This window comes from Podarcis cretensis (assembly GCF_951804945.1).
Source record: "Podarcis cretensis genome assembly, chromosome: 17".
Lineage (NCBI taxonomy): Eukaryota > Metazoa > Chordata > Lepidosauria > Squamata > Lacertidae > Podarcis > Podarcis cretensis.
This window is the reverse complement of record NC_137187.1, coordinates 41,048,534-41,076,394: the sequence shown is the minus strand read 5'-3', so window position 1 is coordinate 41,076,394 and position 27,861 is coordinate 41,048,534. Positions and strand designations below refer to the sequence as shown.

The following is a 27,861-nucleotide window of genomic DNA, read 5'->3' as shown; positions in this document are numbered from 1 at the left end:
CTCTCAGCAGCTTTTGGCACCATTGACCACAGCATCACTCTTGACCAAATGGTCAGCCAACTTTTTCAGCAGGGGGTTGGACCTTGTGGGGGACTGGACTATATTTTTTGGGGGGGGGGGGAATGAACGAATTCCTATGCCCCACAAATAATGCAGAGATGCATTTTAAATAAAAGCACACATTCTACTCATGTAAAAACACACTGATTCCCGGACTATCCGTGGGCCGGATTTAGAAGGCGATTGGGCCCGAATCCGGCCCCTGGGCCTTAGTTTGCCTACCCATGCTCTTGACTGATTCCATGGTTTGGGAGATGGAGGGCACCGTAATTTTGTGGTACTGTTCCCACGTGCAGGATCATGTCCAGACAATAGCACTGAGTCACCATAGCTTGGCCTTATGACATAGCTTGGCTACACAGGTTTATATTGCTGTTTGAAATCTACTTGAAGCCATGGGGAAGGGTGAACATTAAGAGATTTGGAGTAAAATATTGTCTGAGTCAAGAGAGGCTGTGCTGGTCCTGGACCAGCACCTGGATAGTGGAGTGAGCTCAACCTGTAGACTACCTGGCATCTGAGGTAAAGTCTGATTCCGTGTGTTACTACAGTTCTGTGGAAATCAAGGGCCTTCTTGGGCCTAAGCAGCTCAATGGCTCCTTAGCTGCTTCTATTCCTCACCTTCCTGCACCTATATAAATTTTCCTTTCTTGTCAAATCACAGGGGTGCCATCTCTGCAGGTCTGTGAGGGCTGAGGCCCCCCAACATTTTCAATGAAGGGGCTGGACCCCCCAAAAAAGTTCTGTGGTGGCATGTGCGCATCCCATGGGGCATAGTGATGTCATATGGCCCTGGGCGCCCGCAATCATGGGGCAAGGCGGTGGAAGTCACCCTGAGGGTCATCTAGTCCAACCCCCTGCAACACATGGTCCCTCATCCAATTTGAAACCATACTAGACCCTGCAAATATGCTAGCAGTTTTATTGCCGCACCACTATATGTTCCACTGTACAATCAATCAATCAACCAAACAACCACTCAGCCCCCTTAACAGAGAAAACCAGTGTCACATGCAGGGTACATTGTTCCACAGAGAAGAATTCCATCATGTTAGCCTCCTCTACCTGCAGTTTTTAATGGTACAGCCCAGAAATAGCTTTTATTACCTCAGTGAAAACTAGGCTTCTGTTCAACGAAGACACACACATTTCATTGCTCGTGGCTCTTCCATCTTTTTCTGCTCTATGCTTCCTCTGAGTTTGGTCCCACTTGTACCCACTTCTGTTAGCTAACCCGCCCTGCCTTTCCCAGTTGCCTTGCTAACCAGTTTGGCCCCCGCCTTTGGGTGATTTGATGCTTCTGCCGAACCCGATGCAAAGGGGGCACAGGGCTTTTCCACCAGGTGACAGTTGGAGTGGGTGGCTTCCTGCAGCTCATCTTTTCTCGTCTGGACCACTTCACTGCGATACTCCTTGAATGGAACAGGCACCTCTGGCACGGGACACCTTGTTTATGTAACCGCTCTCTGACTGTGGCTTACTAGAATTTGCTTAATGTGGGATATTCTGCAGCAAAACCTCAGTTTGCCTGCCTTCCACCTTAAGAGAACTTCCTTCTGCCAGCTCCATTTGTATCTAAGAATCCATTACTGTAGGGTCTCCATGGCTTTACTCAGCTTGGCACCCATTCAAACACCTGCTTCCTACCTGTCCTTTTTAGGAGACATCATTGCTGCCACTGCTGCTGCTGCTGCTGCTGCTATCTCTTGATGTGCAACCAGGCAGGTGAAAGTTTGGGAGCCGGGGAAGAGAAGAGAAGAGAAGAGAAGAGAAGAGAAGAGAAGAGAAGAGAAGACCGAGCAGCAGCAAGAAGTGAAGCAGAGCTTAGGCAGGAACCAAGAGCATGCATCTCCCCAGCAGTCTAGCTATCCTGGAAGAGCCATGCCCTTTCAGATGCCAGTATGGAGTCTTCTGCCACCCTGATGGGCAGCTGGCAACCCACAATCAGTGCTAATTGGCCTCTGCACAGGTACCTTAGATTCAGTCTTGCCTTCCTATTTATGGATTTATGGAGGGGGGGGGTGGAGGCCGTAGGATAGGCAGGCTCAGCTGAAAAGCTTGGGGTACAGAGTGGGAACTCCCAGAGAGGCTAAGCAACTGGAACAGAGCAAACATGGCAAGCTCCCTTCCCCAATATGGGGCAACTTCTTGATTTGCTTTTTTTAACAGCCCAGAGACAGTCAGGCCTTCCATTTCTGTGATATATATTTTAGATCTAACTTAACAGAAGTCGGCCCTTGGGGGGGAGGGGGGAGCGATGGAGCAGGGAAATGGCAACACCAAGCAGAGAGGGCAATCTGTCTCCAGGGGGTGGAACACCCTTTGCCTTGCTCAGATCATGCTTATTCAAAAGCTTGCTGTTTTTTCCCCAAGAGCTGTTGAGAGGAAAAAGGTGCATCCCCTGCCATAAAACCCTGCTCAGGCTTCTCTGAATCTCTTGCAGTTCTTGGTCATAATTGCAGGATTAAGTTTGGCATTCCAAATAGTCACATTCAACAGTCATGTGCTCCTCCCCAGAAACAGGTGCATCTTGGCCCTGGCTGAGGGCATCCTGTAACATCAGTTGCCCCCACACCAGGGTGGAGTGGGGCTGATCTTTGCCACCGGAGGCAGAAATATGGTCCTTACCATGGAAACAGCTGTTGGGAAGTTGGTGCTGTGTATGCTTCTGGTTGCTGTGGCAACACTTCCTGGCAGCGGCCCTGCACGCTGTCACTCCCCCTCCTCCGAACTGTCATCTCCCAACACCCCCTCCCCTCCACCCTGAATATATCCTAGCAACCTGCCGCTACATTAGCCTTGCGGTTGGCATGCCAAAGAGCTCACTTAGCAACACCAGCCGTGCTTCTGACTGAGGGTGCATTCCAGGGAGTCCTGGCTCCCAGCTCTCAATCCCCCCCAACTATGACAAGATGGGCCCCTGAGTTTGGAGTAATGACGTTTTTAAAAAATGGGGGGCGCGGGAGGAGAGGTCCCTATTTGGAGTAAAATGTGTGGCTGGTGGCAAGACCCCACTTCTCTCCTAAACAACCAAGAGCTTCTTGTCTCCCCAGTCAGTCGCAGCCACCAATTCTGCCGCGGAGACAGTGGCATGTGAAGGCGGCTCCTTGGGGCTCTGCATTGCTGACAGCGGGGGGGGGGGGCGGTGATAGCAAGGCGCTGGAAACAGCTCCCTCCCCTCCCCCAGCAAGCGTCACAGGAATGGTATGTCCTTGGGAGAAACTTCAGCACTTCCCCACCACCACCTCTCACACACTAATACAGTGGTACCTCAGGTGACATACGCTTCAGGTTACACACTCCGCTAACCCAGAAATAGTGCTTCAGGTTAAGAACTTTGCTTCAGATTGAGAACAGAAATTGTGCTCCGGTGGCGCGGCAACAGCAGGAGGCCCCATTAGCTAAAGTGGTGCTTCAGGTTAAGAGCAGTTTCAGGTTAAGTACGGACCTCTGGAACGAATTACGTACTTAACCCGAGGTACCACTGTATATACAAAATATGGGGCTGCTGGAGAGAGCAAGGAGCTGAGGGCAAGGAGCTGAGGGCATGCCGAGGAGGAGGAAGGCACAAAGAAGAAGGAAGGGGAGAATGGGGTGAAGGCTGCATTTTGCTCTCCTCCATCAGGAGCAACACCCAGAGTGTCGGCTCTGCATGTCAAAACACTGGTCCTGCCCCCAAAGCATGCCACTGATACAGTCCCACAATAGTTCATTCACGGCTCGGAAGAGCTGCAGCTCAAGGGCAGGGCATCTGCTCTGCATGCAAGCCCAGCATCTCCAGGCAGGGCTGGGAATGTCCCCTGCCTGAAACCCTGAGGCCCTGTTAGTGTGGACAGTACTAAGACAGATGGCAGTCTCTGTGACCCAATGCCCCACTTCTCCTTGCTCATCTTCCGGAGGGATGGGAAAGCAGTCAGTATGGGCAGATGAGGGCATCCAGTAAGGCCTAAGGCCTTACCACTAGGCTGGAGCCGTTTATTGGCCTTGCTGGATTTTGCCACCATCCGTGCACCACTGGGAAGCTCCAACTCTGGTCCCAACTATCCAGGGACACTGCCTCCGACCCCTGCAGGGATGTGGTCTGCCAAACTCCTGCTCAACTTTGGCAAAGCTCCCAGCAAGGACAGGCTTTTAGCTAATGAAGCCGGCCTGGGCGTGTTGGCAGCCCATTAAACTGCTGTTCAAACATGTTCTGCTGGCACTCAGTGGGTGCTGGTGCAGCAACAGCCAAGACAAACTGATTCCTTTCTCCTCCTGCCTCAGTGTACTGGGCTCAATCCTTTGAGCACCAACACCAGGAATCACCCCAGAGCTTCCTGCTCTGCAGTAAAGTCACATTGTACAGCAGTGTTCTCACCGAACACCATCACAGCACAAAATGCTCTCCCCGGCTTTCCCACAAATTCATCGGAAAGAACATGAGGCCAAACAAGTCATATCACACCGTTCCAGAGTAGTCACCATATTACCCTACTGCTGCCATGATACAACAGCCCTATAGAAAAGCTTGTCTGCCATCAAACTTCCACTGTGCTATTGGAGAGATCAGAAGGGTTGTTCTTGCTTAGCAGTGATGCCCAGTCATAATCAAAAGCAGGTGGTACGGGAAACGTAACCCATAAGGCACACTTATGGGTGCATAAGGGGTGCATAAGGGGAGTTCATCAGCACAAACCCTTTTGTGCCAGAGCTGTGGATTGTGAACAGGAGCTGTGCGGAGGCATTGCAGTGCTCTGTGGTTTCTCAATGCAGAATTTTGGGCTCTGAGGTGGCTGTTGCTCCTTTAGAGTAACATTTCAATTTGTGGAATTGCTCCCATAAAATACCTAGCAAAACAGACCAACTACAGAAATCATAGAATCATAGAATGTTTTTCATTTCTTTAATGAGGTACGATCTGCATAAGATTTACCTTTTTAGAAAGCAGCATGCCAAACAATGGCACATTATGGGATGTGGCGTGGACAGCACAGCATTCTCACACAATTTTCTGCATGAAAAATCTGCCTTTTCTTTAGCACACCCTATGAAAATATGGTCCTGCCACATTGCAGTTTTCCCACAATGCTCTGCCACATCACCTGAACATTCTTCCTGTGAGATGTAGCAATGTGTCAATCCATTCATGCTCGCCTGCTCTCGCATTGGGACATGGGCTGACTGCAGCATTGCAATAAAGCTACCAAAGATGGAAACAGCTCAGTGGACTAATGCAGCACGAGGGGAGCAATTTGTAATCCTGCTGTCAATAAAACATTACAGAGCAAGATGTGAAGGGAAACCTCCCCTGCCATAATTGCAGTCCCAACACTTTTTGCCACATGCCCTACAAACAAAGGAGACGGAGATGGAAAAGAGGGTTAGATGGTATTTTAATGGCATGTCTGAAACTTTTGCTTGGGATTCCCTATGTCTTTTTCTTTACAGAAAGTAGCCATAAGGGATCCAGATTAGAAGAATGGCGTCCACCCTTTTCCCTGATGAAAATCACTAGAGACAGACTGACAATGTTTGGTTGTCGCTGGTCATGTGACAAACAGGGAGTGCACAGTGGCAACCCATTCACCAAGTTGCATGACGGGCACAGTAGTGACTAGTGGAAGGTGGCTTAAGTGGGGGACAGACAAAGCACTCATTACATCTTTACTTTCTTTTACATCCTCTGCATTTTTCGTGGGTTGCCTGAAATTCTTTGGCAGGCCGCAAGTGGCCCACGGGCCAAATGTTGTGCAGACCTGTTCTAGACCATCTGCTGCTTTGCCCATTTAAAAAATGTTCTTCAGCCCTCCCACCTTATTGACTCCACACTGGCCCCCTTTGACACTTCCAGTCCCCCCCAGCTGCCCTCAACCCCCCCCCTTTTTAAATCAGCAGAAGTTAGTTGCACTATGACTCCAGGGCATCTGGCTCTCCCTATAAAACTCTGCTTATGTGTAAACTTGTTGTTTAAGGAAGAAAAAGAGACACACAAATATTAAAAGCAAGAGGTGGAGACTCCAGAGAGATCCTGACTTTTAGGGCAGGGAATACAATCACGAATCGGGTCGCCTACTCACCACTAACAGCTGCCACCAAAAACGTAAGAGGGCTGTGGATGTCTCTCTTTACTCCTGATGCCACTGGTGCCTCTTGCTCCCTCCCCCTCCCCCTTCTTGCTAGTCCTCCCTTTACCCCACAGTTGGCGAAAGATGCATTTGCAGCCCCAAGAGCGAATGCAGAAGGAAAGGGAGAAATAACCACTGTCCTCACTTACTCCTTACGTAAGTCGCTCACGTACATGCATGCACCTACTTGCCACCACCACCAGCCAGCTCCACCAAATGCCAGTCAGTCCAGTAGCAAAAGAGAGAGAGCCATGGCGCCCAAGGGCAAACTTCTCTCCCCACTTTTCTAAAGTATAAAGATATGCTAAGCCTTTGCTCATTTCCACCAAATTACACCAACAGGAAGTACATGGGAGTGGCTACAACACCAAGAAGCAATGCTATTTTCTATAAAAAGAGGTGCCAGAACTCACCAGGAACACCTCCCTTGTTCTCTCGTAATGGCAATGGCGCCCACCTGAGAGGTGCCGGAACTCAGTTCCAGCAAGTTCCAGCTGAAAAAAGCCCTGTCAAGAAGTGAATTTAAGTTGGCACACTGCTAGGACACCCTAGCACTGCAGCACAAAGAAAAGGGGATTTAAATAAAACGCTGGAACATTTGGATCTGAAAAGTTACAGGGGGGGTTGGGGGGGAGCTACAAACTACACATGGATTGCAAAAGTTGCCATTTGACCATCCAGAAAGTTTTAAGGGTGCCTAAAAGACAACAGACAGAGCCTGTCTAATGTTCAAGGAGAAGGAATTCCAAAGGGCAGGTGCCACAACACTAAAGGCCTGATTCCTACATTGTGCACAATGGACCTCCTGATAACATGGTACCTGCAGGAGGCCCTCACCTGAAGAGCACAGTGATGGCCTGGACATATGCAGGATGAGATTCTCTTTCAGGTATCCTGGTTCTGCATATGGCTGTAATGCCCTGTGGACTGTCCTTCTGAAAATTGGCTGCTCAGATAAATTTGTGAACATCATTCAGCTCCTCCATGATAATATGACCACAACAATCGCAGATAACGATCGCAGATAACCATTCACAGTGGGGTGGGATCAGGTGCCCCAACTCTGTTCATTATTTTCATTGCCATGATCCTACACTTTGTCGAAGGGAAACTCCCCACCGGAGTAGATATCATATATCGAACAGATAGAAAGAAAGCTCTTCAATCTGAGCAGGCTGGAAGCAAAGAGTAAGGTTACCGTAACTTCTGTCATAGAGCTTCAGTATGCTGATGACAACGTAGTGTGCGCACGCTCAGAGGATGATTTCCAAACCATCCTAAATATCTTTACAGAAGCTTACGAAAAGCTTGGCCTATCACTCAACATCCAAAAAACTAAAGTGCTGAACCAACAAACATTGGAAAATGTCGATCACTTCTCCTACCTAGGCAGTTATCTTTCCTCAAGGGCCAACATTGATGCCGAAATCCAGCATCGCCTGAGCTCTGCAAGTGCGGCTTTCTCCCAATTGAAGTGCAGAGTGTTTCAGGACTGGAACATTCGCAGGGAAACCAAAATGCTTGTTTACAAAGCTATTGTACTACCAACCTTACTATATGCTTGTGAAACATGGACCACTTATAAATGCCATCTCCAGCTCCTCGAAAGATTCCATCAACAGTGTCTCTGAAAAAATTTACACATCACTTGGGAAGACAGGCGAACTATTATCAGTGTACTGGAGGAAGCAAAGATCACCAGTGTTGAAGCAATGATTCTTCAACAGCCAACTTCGTTGGACTGGTCATGTTATTCGAATGCCTAATGATCGTCTTCCAAAGCAACTACTCTATTACGAACTTAAAAATGGAAAGCGTAATGCTGGTGGTCAACAAAAGGGGTTCAAAGACTGTCTCAAGGCAAATCTAAAAAAATGTAGTATAAACACTGACAACTGGGAAACACTGGCCTGCGAGCGCTCCAGTTGGAGAACAGCCTTTACCAAAGGTGCCATGGGCTTTGAAGACACTCAAACTCAGGATGAAAGAGAGAAACATGCTAAGAGGAAGGCACGTTTGGCAAATCCATACCGTGATCAACTCCCATCCAATGTCCCCACTGTGGAAGGACGTGTGAATCCAGAACTGGCCCCCACAGTCACTTATGGACCCATTGTTAAAACTGTGTTTATGGAAGACAATCTTACTTGGCTACAAGTGATCACTAAAGAAGAAGAAGAAGTATACACCAAAACCAGCACCTTGAATTTATCCCAGTAGGTAACTGGCAACCATAGCAATTCGTTCAATAGTGGGGCAACATGTTGGTGATATTCTGCCTTTATTAGGAGGTTAGACTTCAACCTGACTTTATTTAGGAGGCTAGCCATGAAAGGTGTAGCTTTGGGCAAGTTCTCTACTGTCAGGGTTGCATTATCTCTCACCTCCCACACAGAAATTTTGAACCAGCCTTGTATTTAAGCACTTGTCCAGTTGCCACAGGTGATAAAGAACTTCATGCAGGTGACTCCACTGAGTTCTATGGATGTGAGTGAGAATACTCTGTCCCTCTTCAAGCACAGAAGCCAAGAGGGCTGCCAGAGGAGGGAAGCCTCAACTTCCACACCAGCACAGTATTACAAACAGCAGCTGCAATGGGGACATAGCTCTCCATCTCCTCAGCCAGCCCCCAGCAGGCTAATAAGTATTTTTGCAGGCTAGTAAGTATTGTGGAGTTGGGGGGGGGGCAGGGACTTCTTTACAAGACTCACAGTTGTTAAGAGTCTAGCTGCGCTAAATTGATTTTATACGACTTTTAGCAGTCATGGTCTACTCCCAAAGAATCCTGGGAACTGGAATTTGGTAAAGGAGCTGGGGATTCTGTCAGAGTTGTCTAGCATAGCCCCATCCATCCCTGCCCTCTCCCCCCAGCTGCAATTCCCCCAGTTCTTGGGAATGACTATTAAGCCAGATTTAAAGTATGTGGTGTAGATAAACCCATACAATGTATGTGTATTCTCAGAATATGTTGTGTACATATGCACATGCTTTGGTGTATGGGAGATGTGTGTGTGAAGGTACCAGCTTTTGGTGGCCATGTTCACAACTGGCATGGAGCCCCCGGGGCCAAAAAGCTTAGACACCTTACAACTGCTTCTGAAGCCCTCTATTCCTAGCAGCTGCTGGAAAATCTGGAAATCTGGCTTCCTCAACTTACCAGGCACCATTCCCAATGGCCAGAAATTAAAATACATAATCCTAATTCTTACCAGGAGCAATTCCTAAATGTTAATCACAGTAAGCCTCCCCAAGGGAAAAACATTATATTTGAGCACACCCTAAATATAATTAAAGAAAAACCAGGGAGGTTTCCTTGCTGCTAGCTCTTACACATGAAGTGCTTTAGGACTCTGAAGTGGAGAACTCTGGGGACAGAACAGTCGTCATTTTACTCCCTAAAGAAAGCAGTCTCAAGTCATCTTGGCTTTACTTCCCACCCACAACTTTGCCCCACCCCTACCCAGCTGCTCATCCAACTTCATGGAGGAAATAGGAACACAACTCAGGCACATCCTAAAAGTTGACAACAGAAGCCAAGCGCTCAAGCAGGAACTTCCCTGCCCTTGCTCCAATCCATAGGATTTAATTCCCTTAACTAAGCTTGGACTAGAAAGAAATATTTTCCCTAGTTAAACCAGAAAGTAATTACTGCTCGTGTGCATGCATGAACACAACACACACATTTTAGTGTGGATATAGTTGATTTTATCTGTATCACTATCTGTATATACCTTGGCACTAGACTTTCCAGGTGTATTTTGCTTTTACAAGAGAACAGTTGAAAGCTTACCAGTTTATTCATTAATACAATTCGTCGTTCAACTACTTGGGAGAGCCTCACCAATCAGGGACCTCAGATACTGTGGGAGAAGTGACACAAGATACACAACGAAGCACAGTCTTTGCCCCAAAGAACTGACAGTCTCGATATATAGAGACTCCCACACTCCCAAAGTGCAGATATAGTATTAGAGTGATGAACTTGAGAGCAGTACATGTGAAAAGGATCTAGGAGTCTTGGTTGACCACAAACTTGACATGAGCCAACAGTGTGATGCGGCAGCTAAAAATGCCAATGCAATTCTGGGCTGCATCAATAGGAGTATAGCATCTAGATCAAGGGAAGTAATAGTGCCACTGTATTCTGCTCTGGTCAGACCTCACCTGGAGTACTGTGTCCAGTTCTGGGCACGACAGTTCAAGAAGGACACTGACAAACTGGAATGCGTCCAGAGGAGGGCAACCAAAATGGTCAAAGGCCTGGAAACGATGCCTTATGAGGAATGGCTAAGGGAGCTGGGCATGTTTAGCCTGGAGAAGAGGAGGTTAAGGGGTGATATGATAGCCATGTTCAAATATATAAAAGGATGTCACATAGAGGAGGGAGAAAGGTTGTTTTCTGCTGCTCCAGAGAGGCGGACACGGAGCAATGGATCCAAACTACAAGAAAGAAGATTCCACCTAAACATTAGGAAGAACTTCCTGACAGTAAGAGCTGTTTGACAGTGGAATTTGCTGCCAAGGAGTGTGGTGGAGTCTCCTTCTTTGGAGGTCTTTAAGCAGAGGCTTAACAACCATATGTCAGGAGTGCTCTGATGGTGTTTCCTGCTTGGCAGGGGGTTGGACTCGATGGCCCTTGTGGTCTCTTCCAACTCTATGATTCTAAGTTATTCGCATGACTAAGTCAGCAGCAAAGTGAAGAATCTGATCTTGGTATTTTGAGTACAGGAAGACCATTTTGCTTCCATGCTAAGGGCTCAAAAGGTTGTCCACAGTATTTTGAGAGACTCACAACTGAAATTGCCACTGTTGTGCAGAAATCCACCTGTAGCCCTACCCTCAGGGAATAGTCTCTTTTGTCAGCAAAATAGCCAACACAAAATAGCTCTTACAAGGCCAATCTGCAGCTGGGAAAATATAGACATAATCTGAAAACCATGGGGATAATGTTACTTTGCCAAGAAAAGCTCAACAACATTTGTGTCTGGATTTTCACTTTTTGAATTATGGCAACCCCACCTTTATGGTACAAACGAATTCCATGTCACTGGAAGTGCAAACAACAGTGAGAGACTGTAGGATGCCCACAGACCACAGCATTCCTATTCTGTATATTGTGCTTCCCCTCTTCCTCTCCCCTCTGCCATCTTGGTCTCTAGTACCCGGGAGTTGGAGTCAGCATTTCTAATATTTTTGCTACAGGAGGAGACAACACAGATCCCAGGACCAATGCAACTTTCCTGGCACATCCAATTTGCAACTGAATGTGACCATATCAACGGTGACCAAGCCCAGGCAAAAAGGGGTTGCCCTTAACGATGCAAAGGTAAAGCGGCCCAACGTGGCAGAGGGGTGTAGCGGTTAGAGATCCCGGCTTCAGCCCACCAATTAGCCACAGAGTTCTTGGGGTGGCTTCCCCAAGGGCTATTTTTCAGTCTAATCTATTTCATAGGGGTGTTGTGAGGACAAAATGAGGAAGCTGCAGGAAATCTATGTAGGCCAATTCCACGTTACTTAGACGGGGTAGAAATGTAATAAATGAAACAAATTTAAAAAAAGATCTTGTGACCCAATGGCAGCTTTTGAATGGGAACAAGAGGTAAAGGCTACATGATATAATCTTTTCTTAGCTCTGTCATAGTCACTAACTACTTCCCACTCACCTGTACTACAGCTGGGACTAGAACAGATGAGTGCTTTGCACCCCACACATGTCAGAGCCCCAAGTTGCTTCGTTCCATGTCATTTTTTAACTGGACTAGATTGCACTGAATAGAAAGTTTCCCACTGCCTATGCCAGAGATACAACCATGCCACTCTACCCTCCACCCAAGAGATGGTCCAAGCCCACACAACATGTGGCCCACAAAGCTGAACACAGTCCATCCGCCATACAAAGCCCAGCTTCGTTGGTTAGCATAGTGGAGCATCTGACTGGGCCCATGCGCTGACCAGAGGGCCTATAGCCAGCCAGAGCTCCCAAAACAAACCACGGATACCCTGCATCTCTCAGGACCCTGTTGATGCCACAGTATCCCTTGGGCATGATTTCCTCTTACACACAGTACATGCCCTGGTGGCCTGGCATGGGGCACATGGGGGAAATCAGCCAAATAGAACTGAGCAACATCCCAAGGAGACAGAGCATGTGGCAGAGACAGGCTGGCAGTGGCACGGAGGAAAAGCAACAGTTCCTTCTCTACAGAGTTGAGCCAGCCTAGGCCTCCCTTTTTATTTTCTGTACTTATCTTCTGCACTCCCCTCCCCAAGACTGTGGCAGCGGCGGCAATCCCTGATAGTGCTGGGAAAGGAGCAGTAAATCCCAGGCTGGCCAGTCCAGCACTGCTGCAACCACCCTCTTGCCGCCCATACCAGGCTTCTCATAGATATGTGTATTGGGGGGAAGGGGCACTGTAGCTCTCTTGCCCAGGTCTTGCCAAAACCACAGGGGCCTCCCAGGGCCTCACTGAATTTACTGTGTTTCTTGATTTGCCTAGGAAAGTATAAAAACAGCAATTTTCAAGCACCTGATTGAGCACCTAAGATATGGGTGTCAGCTTGTGTTTGGCTTGCTGGATTACAAACTGTACCCCCTGCCAGGACTATCTCCTTGATCTCTGCATTGGGAGGTTTTTAACACTTGATGTTTTTCCTATGTTTTTAGATATGCTTTAAGCCACCCAGAGTGGCTGGGGAAACCCAGCCAGATGGGTGGGGTATAATAATAATAATAATACTAATAATAATAATAATAATAATATTCTCTTATCCCTCCTTCATTTTCCATGCATCATGTCTGCTTTAATTCCTAAGCCAGTGGGCAGAGATCAAGGTTATTTACATGTTCAATGAAAAGCAATAGGTGCTTGTTGAGTATTTATATGTTTTTACTAATAATGTGTATATTATTATCAATAGCATTGTTTTCATTATTATTAACCTTACTCAAGAAGTAATACATCAATGCCTGATATTTTAAGACTACAGGAATCTGATTTAAATCAAAGCACGCTTCCTTAGCCATTCCACATCCTGCTGTTTGCCATTCTATATGTGATCTAAGGAAATACCACCCCTCTCGCTGGGCAAGGACGCCTTTCTCTGCCCTGTCCATTGGTTCCCACAAGTGTGTGTTCAGTTCAAGCCACATCCAGGTATTAACTCTTTCTCCATGGAGGAAGAGATCCAAACTCAGAAATTTATCCAGGGAGACCACACATAAGAAACCACGAAGGTCTCTGGGTGGGATGGGAGCAGTAAGGGTGGGTGGGTGGACATAACGGGAAGAGAGGGAAAGGTGGGGGAGGGGAGATAGGGAATGTGTTTTTCTTTTTCTTAAAAGAAACAGTGCAACTGACCTGACAGTTCTTGAATTTTCCCCATCCGACCTGCAAAACAAAGAGACAAAAATGGTCAGTGCAAGATTATGATTCAGGTCACCGTGATGGTAAAGTGTTGTGGTGTGGGTGAGGGTGAGGGTTCAGAAGAAAAGAGTTTTGTATTAGAAAATGGTCACACCCAGACTTCAAGGAGACACACAATGACAAAGGTGGATTTGCTGAGGTGGGAGTGGGTCTGTTTTTCTTTAGTATTAAAATTGGAGTCCTTCTGGCAAAGAAATTTTGGGGAATGGTTTATGAGAAATTTAAAAAAAAAAATTTACTCCCTTTTCCTAAGAAGCCAGAAGCCTTCCTTTTAGCAATAATAGGGGAAGAGATTCCAAAGAACGTTTAAAATCTATTTTGTTAGCGGCCACAAGAATAGTTTATGCAAAGTACTGGAAGGAGGAGGCAACTCCGACAAAGGACCAATGGTTGCATAAACTAATAGAATGTGTGGAATTAGCAGGTTTAATGGCCAAAATAAGAAACTGGGACAAGGAAAAAATAAGGAGTGAGCAGAATTGTTTTGGAAAATATTTAAAAAGTTACTTTCCAGGTGGGATGAACCAGCAAAGGACAAGATACTGTAAATGAATAGAGAGGAAGAAAAAGGGTGGAAAGTCTATTGGGGATGCAGAAATCCAAAGAATATGAACTAGAATGTCACTGAAGGATAGACTGAGGAGCCCATACAGACTGGATACATAAATCCATGTTTATAAATGTGTGCAACTTTAAATTTGAAAATGCATAAATATAACTACTATTATTTAAATAATAAAATTGGAGTCCTTTTGGAACAGATTAGGGGTGAATAATGGGGATAACCAACTTCTGCAGCTTCCCCTCAAAGCCCACCAGTAATGAGCTGGAAAAAGTTGGTTGTGGTTTTCTTAGCAGCAGCATAGCATGTGCTACCAGCGCCTGGGGCAGGCACACTGGTGCAGGCACACTGGGCGCACATTGGTGTGCGGAGGGAGCCTGCTGTAGCCGCACCAGCCCAGCCCTCGTCACTGACACCGCGGCTTCAGATCAGGCTGATGGGGCTGATCTGAAAGGCACACACGCTGCCTGGCAGCCCTGCCTGGCTCTGAGAGGTGCCGGATTTACGTATAAGCTAAACAAGCCATAGCTTAGGGCCCCACTCTCTTGTGCCCCCCCCCAAATCACAATTAATATACTTCTTCTTAATTGTATTTCAGTTCAACAATTATTTTGATAAAATACATGTTTGGTTACGTGGAAATGGCTTTAGGTCCATAAATTACCATATAGCATATATTCAACACAAAAAACAGCGACAATTGTTGTTGACAAAGGACAGCTGGGCACATAAAGGGCCCCATTACCTTCAGGAGCTCCTTAGGGCCACATCAAACCTAAATCCGGCCCTGGGTTGGACTGTTGGATCCCAGCCTGGCAAAGCGGCAGGGGGGCGCACGCCTGTGCCAGAGCCTAGCGGAGGAGGGGGGCAGTGATGCTGCCACGGGCTCCCCCCCCCACTTCTGCCCCTGGGAGATGCCCTCTTCCTCCCTCCTTGGTGGCTGGTGGTGGCAGCACCCTTCCCCTCCCTCCTGGCCGGCCCAGGGGTGGGGCCCACGCAGGTGTCCCTTTGCGGGCCATAAGGAGAGGGCGGCATCACTGCCCCCCCAGCCTGGAAGGCTGCAACCTCTCTCTCTCTGGCTCCAGCTTTGATGATGGAGCCTGTTGTGGGGACACCTGGTTGTGCCCCCTCAAAAAAGCGTGCCGGGGAGCATGGCTTCCCCAGCCCCTCCCCTCGCTAGGCCACTGTTTCTGTGAAACCACACACACACACACACACACACACACACACACAGGCCTGTTTTGTACACAGAGGCAAACATTTCACCTCCTTCAAAAAGGCAACTGTTAAGGATGCGGGGGGGGGGGGGAGGATCACATTTTCACAGTAGAAGGTAATCTCCACGCCAAAAAATAATGATATTTTGGGAGGAAATGTCATGTCCTCCCCACACCTCAAGAAACAGTTTTTAAAAATAGCTCCATGGAAATTTTGCTACATAACTGAACTTGAAATTTTGGCACAACCTCATTCTCTACACCCAATCCCAGTCTGTAGCTACTTTAATTCCATGGTTCCTTCACCTCAAAATCCTAATGTGTGATCCCTCTGCTGCCTGGACTTCTGGCCTACCTGATGACTCCAGCAGCCATTAAGAGGTGTAAGAGGAGTATATTTTTACCAGCAAACCAAACACATTTGGGTCAATAGAGTATCTTTATAGAACTGGCAAAGTGATAAATGTTATATGGGAATTAGGAGTCAGTGGCACACAAAGGAACCTCCATGGGAGAGGTACCATATTATGGTGCATAACCTTTTCACTCTCCTCGCGAATGGGCCTGTGCCCAGTGGCGGAGCTTCATGCTCCAGCACCAGGGGGCGGAGAGCAGGCGGGGGCAGGGCTGGCGCGTGTCCTGGGGGTGGGGCATGCCGCCTGCAGGGCATGGCGCCCAGCACAGAGAGGGGGCAGCCGTGATGGCACCCCACTGGGATTGTGCTGCCAGGGGCAGTGCGCTCCCCCCCACTCTTCCTCCACCAGTGCCTGTATACCTAGGGACACAGGTGGCGCTGTGGTCTAAACTACTGAACCTCTTGGGCTTGCTGATCAGAAAGTCAGCAGTTCAAATCTGTGTGATGGGGTGAGCTCCTGTTGCTCTGTCCCAGCTTCTGCCAACCTAGCAATTTGAAAGCTCACCAGCGCAAGTGCTGCAGCGGGAAGGTAAATGGCATTTCTGTGCGCTCTGGCACTTGTCATGGTGTCCTGTTGCGTGAGAAGCAGTTTAGTCCTGCTGGCCACATGACCCAGAAAGCTGTCTGTGGACAAACGCCGGCTCCCTCAGCCTGAAGCGAGATGAGTGCCGCACCCCATAGTTGCCTTTGACTGGACTTAACCGTCCAGGGGTCCTTTACCTTTATCTTAAGGGACTACGGACTAAAGTTACTCATGTAAGGTTAAGAAGTGGGGGTCGGATTTTAGCCAATGTGGAAAGGAAAAGCTAGTGATGTCATTAGTTGGTTCAGCAAATTTGCCCAACTTGGAGCACTGTGCTATATCAGCATTTCCAGCTCCAAATTTCTGATTCTGTGTGGTCAACATTCAGCAAAGCAGGCACCCATGGGCAAATGTGCATAAGTTCTTTAAGGATATCCTACCACCCACAATGAAACCCTCACCTGGTTGCATTCAATACTTTGAGCAGGACCCACTGAAATTAATGGACATGAATAACAGAAGTTCCTCAATTTCAGTGGCTCTACTCTGGGTTTCACTAGTTGCATACAGCTACTCAAGCTCCAAAGCCAGTTGATTTGCAGGCACACATTCAGAGTAAATAATAATTATTTAATAATAACTGCTTACTGTCAATGAAACGCAAGTTGATTGCTGTGAATTTCATGGTCACAGACTACCCAATCAAGCAGCCTTCCACTTGCTTTCTTCTCTGTTGTGCTCAATCAAGTGTCTTGATTATTTCTTGCAAATTCAGCATATACAGTCAGTGTCTCATCCCGTCCAGATCTCAACCCAGGGAATTTGTGGCCAGTGCTATTTTTCTAGGGGGGGGAATAAGTGTTGGAGCTCACTATGAGCTCACCCTTGTGCTCTTATAACGGCAGTGGAGGTGCCAAAACTGAGTTCCAGCGAGTTTCAGCTGGAAAAAAAGCCTTACTTGTGGCCCTCCAGATATTGTTGAATTCCAGGTCCCATTAGCCTCAGACAATGTAGTCAATGTGGTCAGAGATGATGGGAGTTGTAATCCAGCAACAGGTTCCCCACCTCTCTTGTTCTTGCATGTGTTTGGCATTGGGGCAGGACTGGGGCAAGGGTTGAATTTCCAAGTGCTCTTCACAATGGCTGGTACTATGGGCTGGATGCAGGGCAGGTGAAACCAATACCCAGGGGACAATACAATGCAGTGGTACCTCAGGTTAAGTACTTAATTCATTCCGGAGGTCCATTCTTAACCTGAAACTGTTCTTAACCTGAATCACCACTTTAGCTAATGGGGCCTCCTGCTGCTGCCGCGCCGCCGGAGTCCAATTTCTGTTCTTATCCTGAAGCAAAGTTCTTAACCTAAGCACTATTTCTGGGTTAGCGGAGTGTGTAACCTGAAGCGTATGTAACCTGAAGCATATGTAACCAGAGGTACCACTGTACATACATCTGCATGTGACAGTATTATAATCTGGGAAAGAATTCTCTGAAAAAAGACAAGTGTTTTCAGAATGCTCAAATAAAGCTCACAAATACCAAACTGGTACCAAATCAAGCTGTGAGAAGTTCAGCTATCATTATTAAAAGCCTAAATACAAGTAGCCTTGTACTTTTACATAGTTATAATTTTAACAAAATAAAGACAAATGCCATATCAACCTTCCCTGTACATCTGCACTAACTGGTAGAAAACTGAAAGGTGGGAACAGGCTTACTTCATACTTCAACGGAAGACGGCCTGTACATTTCCCCCCAACTGCACCCAAAAGGGCTGGTGTCTAATAGATCCTCCAAGTGTCCCTACTTTCCAGGGACAATCCCAGATTTACAGAAGCCGTCTCAGTTTCTGATTTGATCCCAGAATGTCCCGTTTTTCCTCAGAACGTCCATCGGAGAAATGTTGGTGTGTATGGTAGGACATCCGTATTTTCATCTAAGGGTATGGGAGTTATGCGATAATACAACCTTTAGAAGACATCTGAAGGCAACCCTGTATAGGGAAGTTTTAAAATATTTTATTATGTTTTTATATATATTGGAAGCTGCCTGGGGCAACCCAGTCAGATAGACACGGTATAAATAAAATTAATAATAATAATAGAATAGGACATCCCTATTTTCACTGGAGAAATGTTAAGAGAGTATGGACTAAGGGCCAAACTCGATAAGATCCAGGAGTGGATCTGCCATCTCTTTTACTTTTTTTAAAGCAGCTTCTAAGGAGGCAGAACAGATCAAGGTTATAATGCTGAGGGCTATTAACTCTTTCCACTGCTACACCATTTCCCCAGCGTTTCTCCTATGAAGCCAAGGGAACCTGGGCATGATTTACACTGGGGAAATAATGTAGTAGAAGACCCTTTCCCTAATACTGAAGTCCTGATCCAATTCACCTATCCTCACCCACCTGCTTTTTTAAAAAATGGGAGATCACAGGCCTTTAACATCTCATCCCATTAGAGAGTTTCTCTTTCTTAATGAAAGCTCTGGTAACCTTTAGGTTGGATTACTGCAATGTGTTATACGTAGGGCTGTCTCTGTAGACAGTTTGGAAGCTTCAAGCTAGTGCAGAATTCGGTGGCCAGGTTGCTCATTGGGACAAGACTGTTTGGGTATATTATACTGATCCTGGTCCCACTGGACTGGCTGCCAGTTAGTTTCCGGGCCCAATTCAAAGTGCTGGTTTTGACCTATGAAGGCTTAAATAGCTCAGGACCGCAATACCTTAAGGATGCCTTCCCGCATCCTGGACCCTGTAATCATCATCTGAGGCCCTTTGTCATGTGCCTCCTCCACGAGAGGTTCAGAGGGTGAAGTTTTGGAATCCCTGCATGCATACTGATTTGCCAAAAACAAGAAACCCAAGTATATTAGAGCTCTTAAAAGGTCAGGGAACATTTGTTTATAGTTTCATCATTTTTTTACTATTTAAAAAATCAGCCTCTCCAAAGCCAAGCCATGAAAATTAAAGAGCTAATTATTCCAGCTTTGAACAAAGGTAAGAATTTAAGCTGAGTCAGGACTCACTAGAGCATAGCATTAGAACCTATGTCTAGTGCCTTGGCTCTGTTGTGGAAATGGGAAGTAGTAACCTCTGGCTGTGCGCAGAGCATTTATCGCCATCAAGTAATCACAATCAGCTTCTAGATGCATGCGCTTAGAGACATTTTCACCACAGTGGGGCAGGGTGTGGCAGTGTGTCTGATTGAGAGCCTGCAGTTTTCCTTTTAGAAATTCGCTGGCCAAGTCTCCCTCAGAGAGACCCAGAGGTTAATGCAACGCTAATTTGCAAAGCCAGTGTACCACCACAGAGAAGTCACAACCCGCCTTGTTGTCAATGAGAAAGAGAACTGCACCCCTATGCAAGTCTCATGCCACCCCACTCCAACCACAAAAAAATAATCTGAAGAGACACTTTTCCCCCTTTACATAAAAAGTGAAACTCACTGCAGGCTGATATCATCCCCCCTCCTCAATTTTCTTATCCCAGTAACATCCACCATATGGGAAATGATCTGAAAACGTTTCCTTCAGAGAGAGGTTACTGAGTAGCTGGTTACTCAGAAGCACCAGACACTCAGCCAGGCTAAGACGTCATCTGGAGCTAGGCCACGGGAGAGCTCAACAAACAACGCACAGGGCAGGGATATAGTAGCACAAGGCAAAGAGCCTTTAAGGGTGGAGCAGTAGCACCTCACAATATAAACTTTCACTCCTGTCCGCCAAAGGCCTGCCACAAGCAGCAGTACTAAATCTGTTCTCCAGGCGACTTTCGGCTATTGAAATTGAAGTATTGAACTTGGGCTTCTTGTTTGTCCCCACCCCCAATATAATTCTTTTCAGATGTGAGTGGATTTATATAAACTTTTAAGTTTAATAAAGTGTAAGGCATATTTTGGGAATGAATCTTCTCACACCATCAGCCATTTCGACTGAAGTCCCATTTCACACCCCAGTACTGGACCCCACTATCCAGACTTTTCAAAACACCATTTTGCAGGAGATTTCTCAATTAAAGGAATTCTTAACAATATGTCTAAGGCACAGAAAACGGTTTTGAGGAGTTTATCACAGGATGGGATAATCATTAAACTGGCTGAAAAATCTACAGGATTTACAAATTGAGGCACCAAGAATGTGATCTATTTGATAGAATGTTTGTCATTTGGTATATATTGGTGCCATGTCTCGCCAGCTGAAAACCCACATCTTATAACATCATTCTCACATCCGAGGTAAAATTAAAAAGCCCCATTAGTGGAACATTTTATTCAACATAATCATACATGTGATGATTTTTGGGTTTTTTGTAATAAAACAGATTTGCTAGACGCAGTTGACTGGGAGTAACATCACCAGACGACTTGCCCAAATGGAATTCAAATATATTTACACATTTACATTAGCTCCACAGAGTTTAAATTCATCCATAGAGTTTCCAGGATTTGTTTGATTGATTTCAGCTGAGCTTGTGGGCAGTTCCCTACTTCACTTTTAAATATGTGAGCCCGGTCAGCATTGCCCAAGGAAGGGTAACAAATAGAAGGCTGAAGAACCTCTTTCTGTTCTTCCCTTGGGAGATACGCCTATAGCGACAGGGATGTTCTCCTGGTTTTCCATACCAAGTGTTGGTGGTTGGTATTAGTTCTACATACCTTTTATGATTAAATTAGTAATTTTGTCGTTTTGTTCTATCTTTATAGATTCGCTCATTTTTCTAAACTATTGATTGTATATTGTTTAGATTCATTGTAGAGGTAATCTGTTGTTTTTGTCCATGGAGTTTTCTTGGCAGGGATACTGGAGTGGCTTGCCAGTTCCTGCTCCAGGTGGATCATGTGGAACTAAAGAACTTCTTAATGAGGGTGAAAGAGGAGAGTGCAAAATGTGGTCTGAAGCTCAACATCAAAAAAATGAAGATCATGGCCACTGGGCCCATCACGTCCTGGCAAATAGAAGGGGAAGAAATGGAGGCAGTGAGAGAATTTACAATACTTTCTTGGGCTCCATGATCGCTGCAGATGGTGACAACAGTCACGAAATTAAAAGACGCCTGCTTCTTGGGAGAAAAGCGATGATAAACCTAGCATCTTAAAAAGCAGAGACATCACCTTGCCAACAAAGGTCCGTATAGTAAAAGCTATGGTTTTCCCAGTAGTGATGTATGGAAGTGAGAGCTGGACCATAAAGAAGGCTGATCGCCGAAGAATTAATGCTTTTGAATTATAGTGCTGGAGGAGACTCTTGAGAGTCCCATGGACTTCAAGAAGATCAAATCTCTCCATTCTTAAGGAAATCAGCCCTGAGTGCTCACTGGAAGGACAGATCGTGAAGCTGAGGCTCCAATACTTTGGCTACCTCATGAGAAGACTCCCTGGAAAAGGCCCTGATGCTGGGAAATATTGAGGGCACAAGGAGAAGGGGACGACAGAGGACGAGATGATGGGACAGTGTTCTCGAAGCTACCAGCCTGAGTTTGACCAAACTGTGGGAGGCAGTGGAAGACAGGAGTGCCTGGCGTGCTCTGGTCCATGGGGTCACGAAGAGTCAGACATGTCTAAACAACTAAACAACAACAGGTAATCTATAATGAATGCATTCTCACCGAAATTCAACCATTCCGTATGGCAATAGAGATTGACTTTAATTCTGTTTTATCTTATCAGCTCAATGATTAAGCCCCTTTGTGGGAAGAAACGCTGATTGTAGCAGAACAGCATCTGGGTGTTGACTCACGAGTTGATGTTGCTTCTACCAAATACACGAGTGACTGTAAAGAAAAAGACTACTACCGGAATTTATTTGTTTGCTTGTTTATACTCCTTATTGTGGAGCAGTTGCCCTTGGTGATATATTTTTGTGTGACAGGGCAGTCTCCTCTTTCTTTGGGATGCAGCTAGACCATGCCCCCATCCACTCTGCCCCTGCCAAGTCAGTTCCTCTGAGCAGATGAAGGACAGTTTTCTTTCAGCCCCAGAGGCTTCCTTGACGCTTGCTTCACACAAGAGAAGCAGGAGGAGGAAGAAGAGCTAGCAGGCAGCCCGTCAGCAGCTGAGATTCTCACTTGCAGTCCTGGGCTAATGCAAAACAGCTCCACCAAACAAGACTTTGCTGGCTGCACTGCAAAGCGAGGTGCTTGCTTCCACCTAACTTGCTCCTTTCCCTCTGCAGGTTTGAGTTTGAACTGAAGATTCATTTGAAGAACCAAAACAAGTCACGTGACATAGTTGTCTCTGGCTGTCTTTCTTCACCCCCAGTCCTTTGATTGGAGAATATTCTGCTCTTGGCCTAAGGCGCAAGAGCTTCTACTGGCAAGCAGGGGGCCAGTTTCAGGGGCCCCTGTTTCAGGGGGCCCTTCCTGCTCCCTTAGGTCTTTCACCACACTTACTATGGAGTTCCCGACAAATTACTTGCACACACAAAAATGGTTTGATTAATCAACTTGCAAGCCACAGAAGTTTAAAACAGCACCTTTACTATTTTCTTTTCCCCTTGGCTTATTTTGAGCCAGCAGAAGAGGCTGGTGCAGCTCTTGATGGAGGAGGGCACATCAGATGGCGCAGAGGAGGGCCAGCATGTCTGAAATCTCATCCCTCATACATAACACGGAGAAATGAACAGGTCAGAGAGATGGTTTTCATTCTAAGAACAATTGTGGCAGTTTCTTTTGGGAACAGAATAATTTCTAAGACAACAACTGAATAGCAGGGGCTTTCCTCCTGGATTTGGAGCAAATTAATGGACACTCCGAATCCCAAATCAGGAAATCAGCAAGTGGTACCAAGCCTTCCTCTTGCTCCTTATCCACACACAGATCTAGTGTATGGAAAGAGCCACTAAGCTGCTCCTGCTGAGTCTCTGGACCCAACTGACGGGGTTACAGGAGGCTGATTTCCTAGGAACAGGTGCTGGAATGGCAGGGGAAGAAGCTCTCGCTGCACCCCTCAACTACCCAGCAAAGGCCTGCTGTCCTGACACATACCAGCAGCACCATCTGCTTCTGGCTTCCAGCCTCCATGAGGACGCAAAAAGAATTCACCAACTTGTTAACCAACGGGAACTCAACTGCAGCTCCTTACCCAGATCTGCCTTGGGAGCAGCTGCGTAGGAAATGTCATTAAGGAACAAGGGGGTGCTGGCAGGGAAGCCAGTGATCCGGCCTGGCACTGCAATGATCTGCTGGATGCTGCAGCAGTGCCAAAAAGGGCACGCGAGGCTACAGCCTGCCTTATCTGTTCCCCAAGGGCCATGTTCACTTCCACTCCACAGGCTGATTATGCAGCCAGACACTGATCTCTGCTAGGGGCTCTGTCAGGGAGAAAATTGACAAAGTGTGCCCTGTGTAGGAAGTGGGGGAGGAAAACAAAACACAGCATTGCCAGTTATGGGCTCTAAAAATAAAGGCTTACCTGCCCCCCCTCCAAATATAGGCTCCTGTTCTTCCTTCCTTTCCCTGGGACTCTGCTGCTTCCTTCATGCTTAAGCTTCCCAGCTCTAGAACAGGGAGGATTGCAACACCCCAGGTAGACAAAATAAGGCATGAAGACCTGCACCAGCAATTGGTACTTCCAGGAAGCTGGGGAGGAGACTGACCACCTTTGCCACCCTCACCATTTGCCTTTTGCTGCTGTCAGCCTCCTCTGGGGTAAGGATATGGGAGCCAGCTGTATGTCTTTAAGCCAGGCTCCATGGAATGCAAGAAGAACACTACCAGGAACTTGATTGCCAGTTAACTCTTGTTTAGCTTCGTACATAAACTTAAACTTAGATTGTTTTGTGTGTGTGCAATATTGAATTTGTGCTGTTTGTTAAATTGCTGCTTTTTGTCATTTTTTAATTTACCGACATGCTCTGTATATGGCACATTTGTCTTCTAATGTTTTGCATGTTTGCTGTAAACCACTTTGGGCACAGCTAATTGTGGAAAAGCAGCATATAGGTAAACTCAAATCAACCGATCAAAATGTTTTTGCTCCTGAAACTGGCAGGTGAGTTTTCTTTTTTTCTTTGATTGTTATTATTTTCTCTTTTTTCTGTAATCTTTAAAATCTTAATAAAAATTTATTTAAAAAAAAGAAAGAAAGTGGCAGATGATGGCTCTTGTGTGATAACAGTCCTCTTCTCTCAAAGCTCTCATTGCAGGATGAGGAATATCTCACAGTTGGGGGTGGGGGGGGGGAGAGACAAATATAGATGTAATATGCAAGGGCTAAATTAACCCTCTGTGCTAGTTGGAGCCAGCAGGCTTTCTGGCTTTGGCTGCCCGCAAACAACAAATACGCACATACATAAACGTACAGGCTGTTGGAGCTGCACTCATCAGGCTGGTCAGAACTGATGACATTTCACACAGCCCCAGGGAGCAAGCAGCAGCATCTTGGTGTCAGCAAACTGGGGTTTCCTGGCAACCCTCCAAACTCTGTCACAGAGGGGGACTGGCTGCTTAAAAAAAAAAATAGAGTAGATTAAAAAAAAAATGCCCAGAGCCAGTCAACCAGCTGCCCAATCTGGAGCTCTGTTCAATAGTCACAGCCTTATTCACTGTCCCCAAGGCTGCCAGTCTGTGCACCAACTGAGTCAGGGTTGGACCCAGCACCTCCTAAACGAGAAAAGTCACCTGAATAGGTTGCTCCCAATCCAGCTGGCCCCCTAAATCAGGATTAGCACACTGGATCCCAGTAACACATCCTTAAGAACATGCCCTGTGAAGTGGCTGCTCCTTCACACCTTTGATGCTCAAAGTATCTACTTGCAAATAATTTGTAATTCAATATCTGTTGAGATGATATTCCCAAAACTGCTGCAATTGTTTCAGGATATTTAGCCAATATTTTAAAAGCAATTTTAAAACTACTTAATTGTACTTAATAGTGGCTACTGAGTCTTCTATATGTTTTATGTGTTTAAAATGTCTGGATTACCAATGTTTTATGGATTAGTTTTTTCCCCCTCTTTTATGATTTCCTTGTCTCAGTTATGCCAATAAAGCCTGAATGAATCGGGGTTCATGAAGGGTAGATCTCCAGTGTTCTGAGTGAGAAACTGATCCTAGCAGTGTAAACAGCAAGCTCAGCCCATGAACAAGTATGAAAGCTGTAGACCTTATAAGTGCAGCATGACAGTGAGGTTGTGTATATAAATGACAAAGGCAACTCCCATCAGCCACAGCCAGGTTGTCTTCTTGGAAAAGGTGGGCTTCCCCCATATTCTCAGTGTGTATTTGGTATGAAAACAGGAGTCTAACTTGTATAAGTGGTTGAATGTATGGGAGCCAAGGGGTGCCAGTTGATGCTATTATAAGGTTGCTCATGTCAGTGTTGATTGCTCTCTGTATACACCAGGGGCTCCGCCAACCGCATCGCGGTCCCATCCCGCTGCGGCCCAGCACTCCCCTGCTGCAAATCAAACCTTACTGTCCCCATCGCAGCCAGTCATCCAGCTGCAACAGAGATACACTCTGATTGAAAATGACAGGGAGAATTCAAAAGCTACCACATAGCAGCAGCAAGGGAGGGGAATGGGATACAGCAGTTGGCCAGCAACAGCTACAAAAGCACACACACACTCCATCCTGGATAGTGCATGAATTGTAAGGATGAGGAACCTGTGGCCCTCCAGATGAAGCTGGACCACAGCTCCCACCATCCCTGAGGACTGACCATGCTGGCTGAGGCTGCTGGGAGTTTGAGAGCAACAACATCTGGAAGGCCACCAGTTCCCCATCCTAGTGGGCAGACACAGAGGAAGCCCAGGCAGTCTACCTGCATTGTTTCCCATGTAAGGAGTGCCTTCAAACCGAGAAGCCACCCTTGACAATGTCACATGTGGCATACAGGAAACTGCCAACAAATCCTACCACATTTTCCCTCAGAAGTCAGGGTTTGGAATGCTATGCTGAACTCAACAAAACCAGACATTGTAATCTAGTATGACTACTTCCTGCCACCTCAGTCCCATACACCTGTTGTTTTCATCACCAGCCAGCTCCTTAGTCTTAGTTAACTCGTTTCATTACATTACTACATATGGAAATAATTTTTTTAAAAAAAACAGATGCACTCTTCAGACATTTCCCACCCACACAGATGCATACACTCAAAATGTGGCAGGGGAACCAGGCTCACTGATCTTGCCGCTGACGTTGGTGCATCTGCTACCTCCAACCCCTGAACTTCATTATCTTCAGCATAAAAGGCCCTGCAACACATCTACGCACAATCAGACTTCCTGAGTGTGTGGAAGATGCACCCCAGTGATGGGAAGCCTGTCGCCTTCCAGTTGTTGCTGGATCTCAGCTCCCATCATCCCATCAGCACTGGTCACACTGGCTGAAGCTGAGAGGCACTGAAGTCCAATGGTGGCTGGAGGGTCACAGGTTTCCCTACACGCAGGCTCTGTACACATACAGTTGTAGACACAAATAGGCTCTTTTTATACATTCCACAAACCACTTAACACACTGAGATCAGGCAACAGTGGCAGTGGGTATGACAAACTCAGCAGTGGGATCAGCAGCCATGGTCCTCTTCCATAGGGCCAGGCTATATCTGGATTCCAAGATCGTGATATACTGTATCACCAGCTAAACATTGTGATATATTGATATATCACAATGTCTGAAATAAGGATGGAGCTGACCACATCCATTGCAGGCTAACTCTTCTACAAACAGGAACCCAAACTTTGGCATTTGAGGCCAAGGTAAGTTTACCACTTACAAATACAATTGAATTTAAGATAAGCTAGCTGTCAGTGAGGTGCAGTGTAGTGGCTTAGGGTGTCAGTATAGGTCTGGAGAGACCAAGGTTTAAATCTTCATTTAGCTGTGATGCTCACCTGGGTGATGTTGGCTGAATATACAACATACATTCAAAGCACATTATTGAGGGTGCTGGGAATTGTAGCTCTGGGGGTAAACCGGTTCCCAGGATTCTTTGGAGTAAGTCATGTGCTTTAAATGTTGGTGTATAGGCAGCTAATCCTCTAACCTACCTCACAAAGTTGTGAGGATGAAATGGGGGGCAGGGAAGCATATGCACTGCCTTGGTTTCCTTCAAGGAAAATATAAATGTGATAAATTTGTTGCATATTATTTTCTGTGTCTAATTCTATGCCTACTTAGTTTACTTATGCTTTATTAACAAAACATATAATTTCATGTTTGCCTTTGGTGATGAGGCAAAGTCTGCACTTTCCTTGGAGTGTTGTGGGGGGATTCTTCCAAGGGGAGATCCTGTAATCAGGGCTGGCAAGAGACCTTGGCCTGGAGAAAGAGCAGCAGGTGCTGCAGAGGCAATTGGCCATCCCACTAAGTGAGCCTCCAGCTGCAGTCTAAAGTGGTCCAGCACAGACACAGATTTACCACCGCAGTGATAACCAGGCCAGTGAGGTTCCAGCAGCCCAGATTATTCACCCTGTCCATAACTCCACTAGTCACTCAAATTCTGGCTCAGTGGCAATGCAATATATTATTATTATTATTATTATTATTATTATTAATTGTAATCCACTCTTCATTTGTAGTATTCAGGGCAGTTCACAGCATAAAAGCAG

The 27,861-nt window shown here is 46.4% G+C and overlaps 1 protein-coding gene and 1 long non-coding RNA gene across 7 annotated transcripts in view; one reads left to right on the top strand and one right to left on the bottom strand.

Moving 5' to 3' along the window:
• IQSEC2 (IQ motif and Sec7 domain ArfGEF 2) overlaps positions 1-27,861 on the bottom strand; it is a 160,872-nt gene that overhangs the window by 123,410 nt on the left and 9,601 nt on the right. For all 6 annotated transcript variants that reach the window (XM_079958638.1, XM_079958642.1, XM_079958643.1 and 3 more), the window contains exon 2: positions 13,523-13,552. In XM_079958638.1, coding sequence (XP_079814764.1) covers positions 13,523-13,552 — 30 coding nt within the window. The remainder of the gene's footprint in view (positions 1-13,522; positions 13,553-27,861) is intronic.
• On the top strand, positions 119-5,716 carry LOC307206043. The gene is made up of 2 exons (XR_013834229.1): positions 119-2,029; positions 5,488-5,716. It is a non-coding gene; the product is annotated as an uncharacterized lncRNA (long non-coding RNA).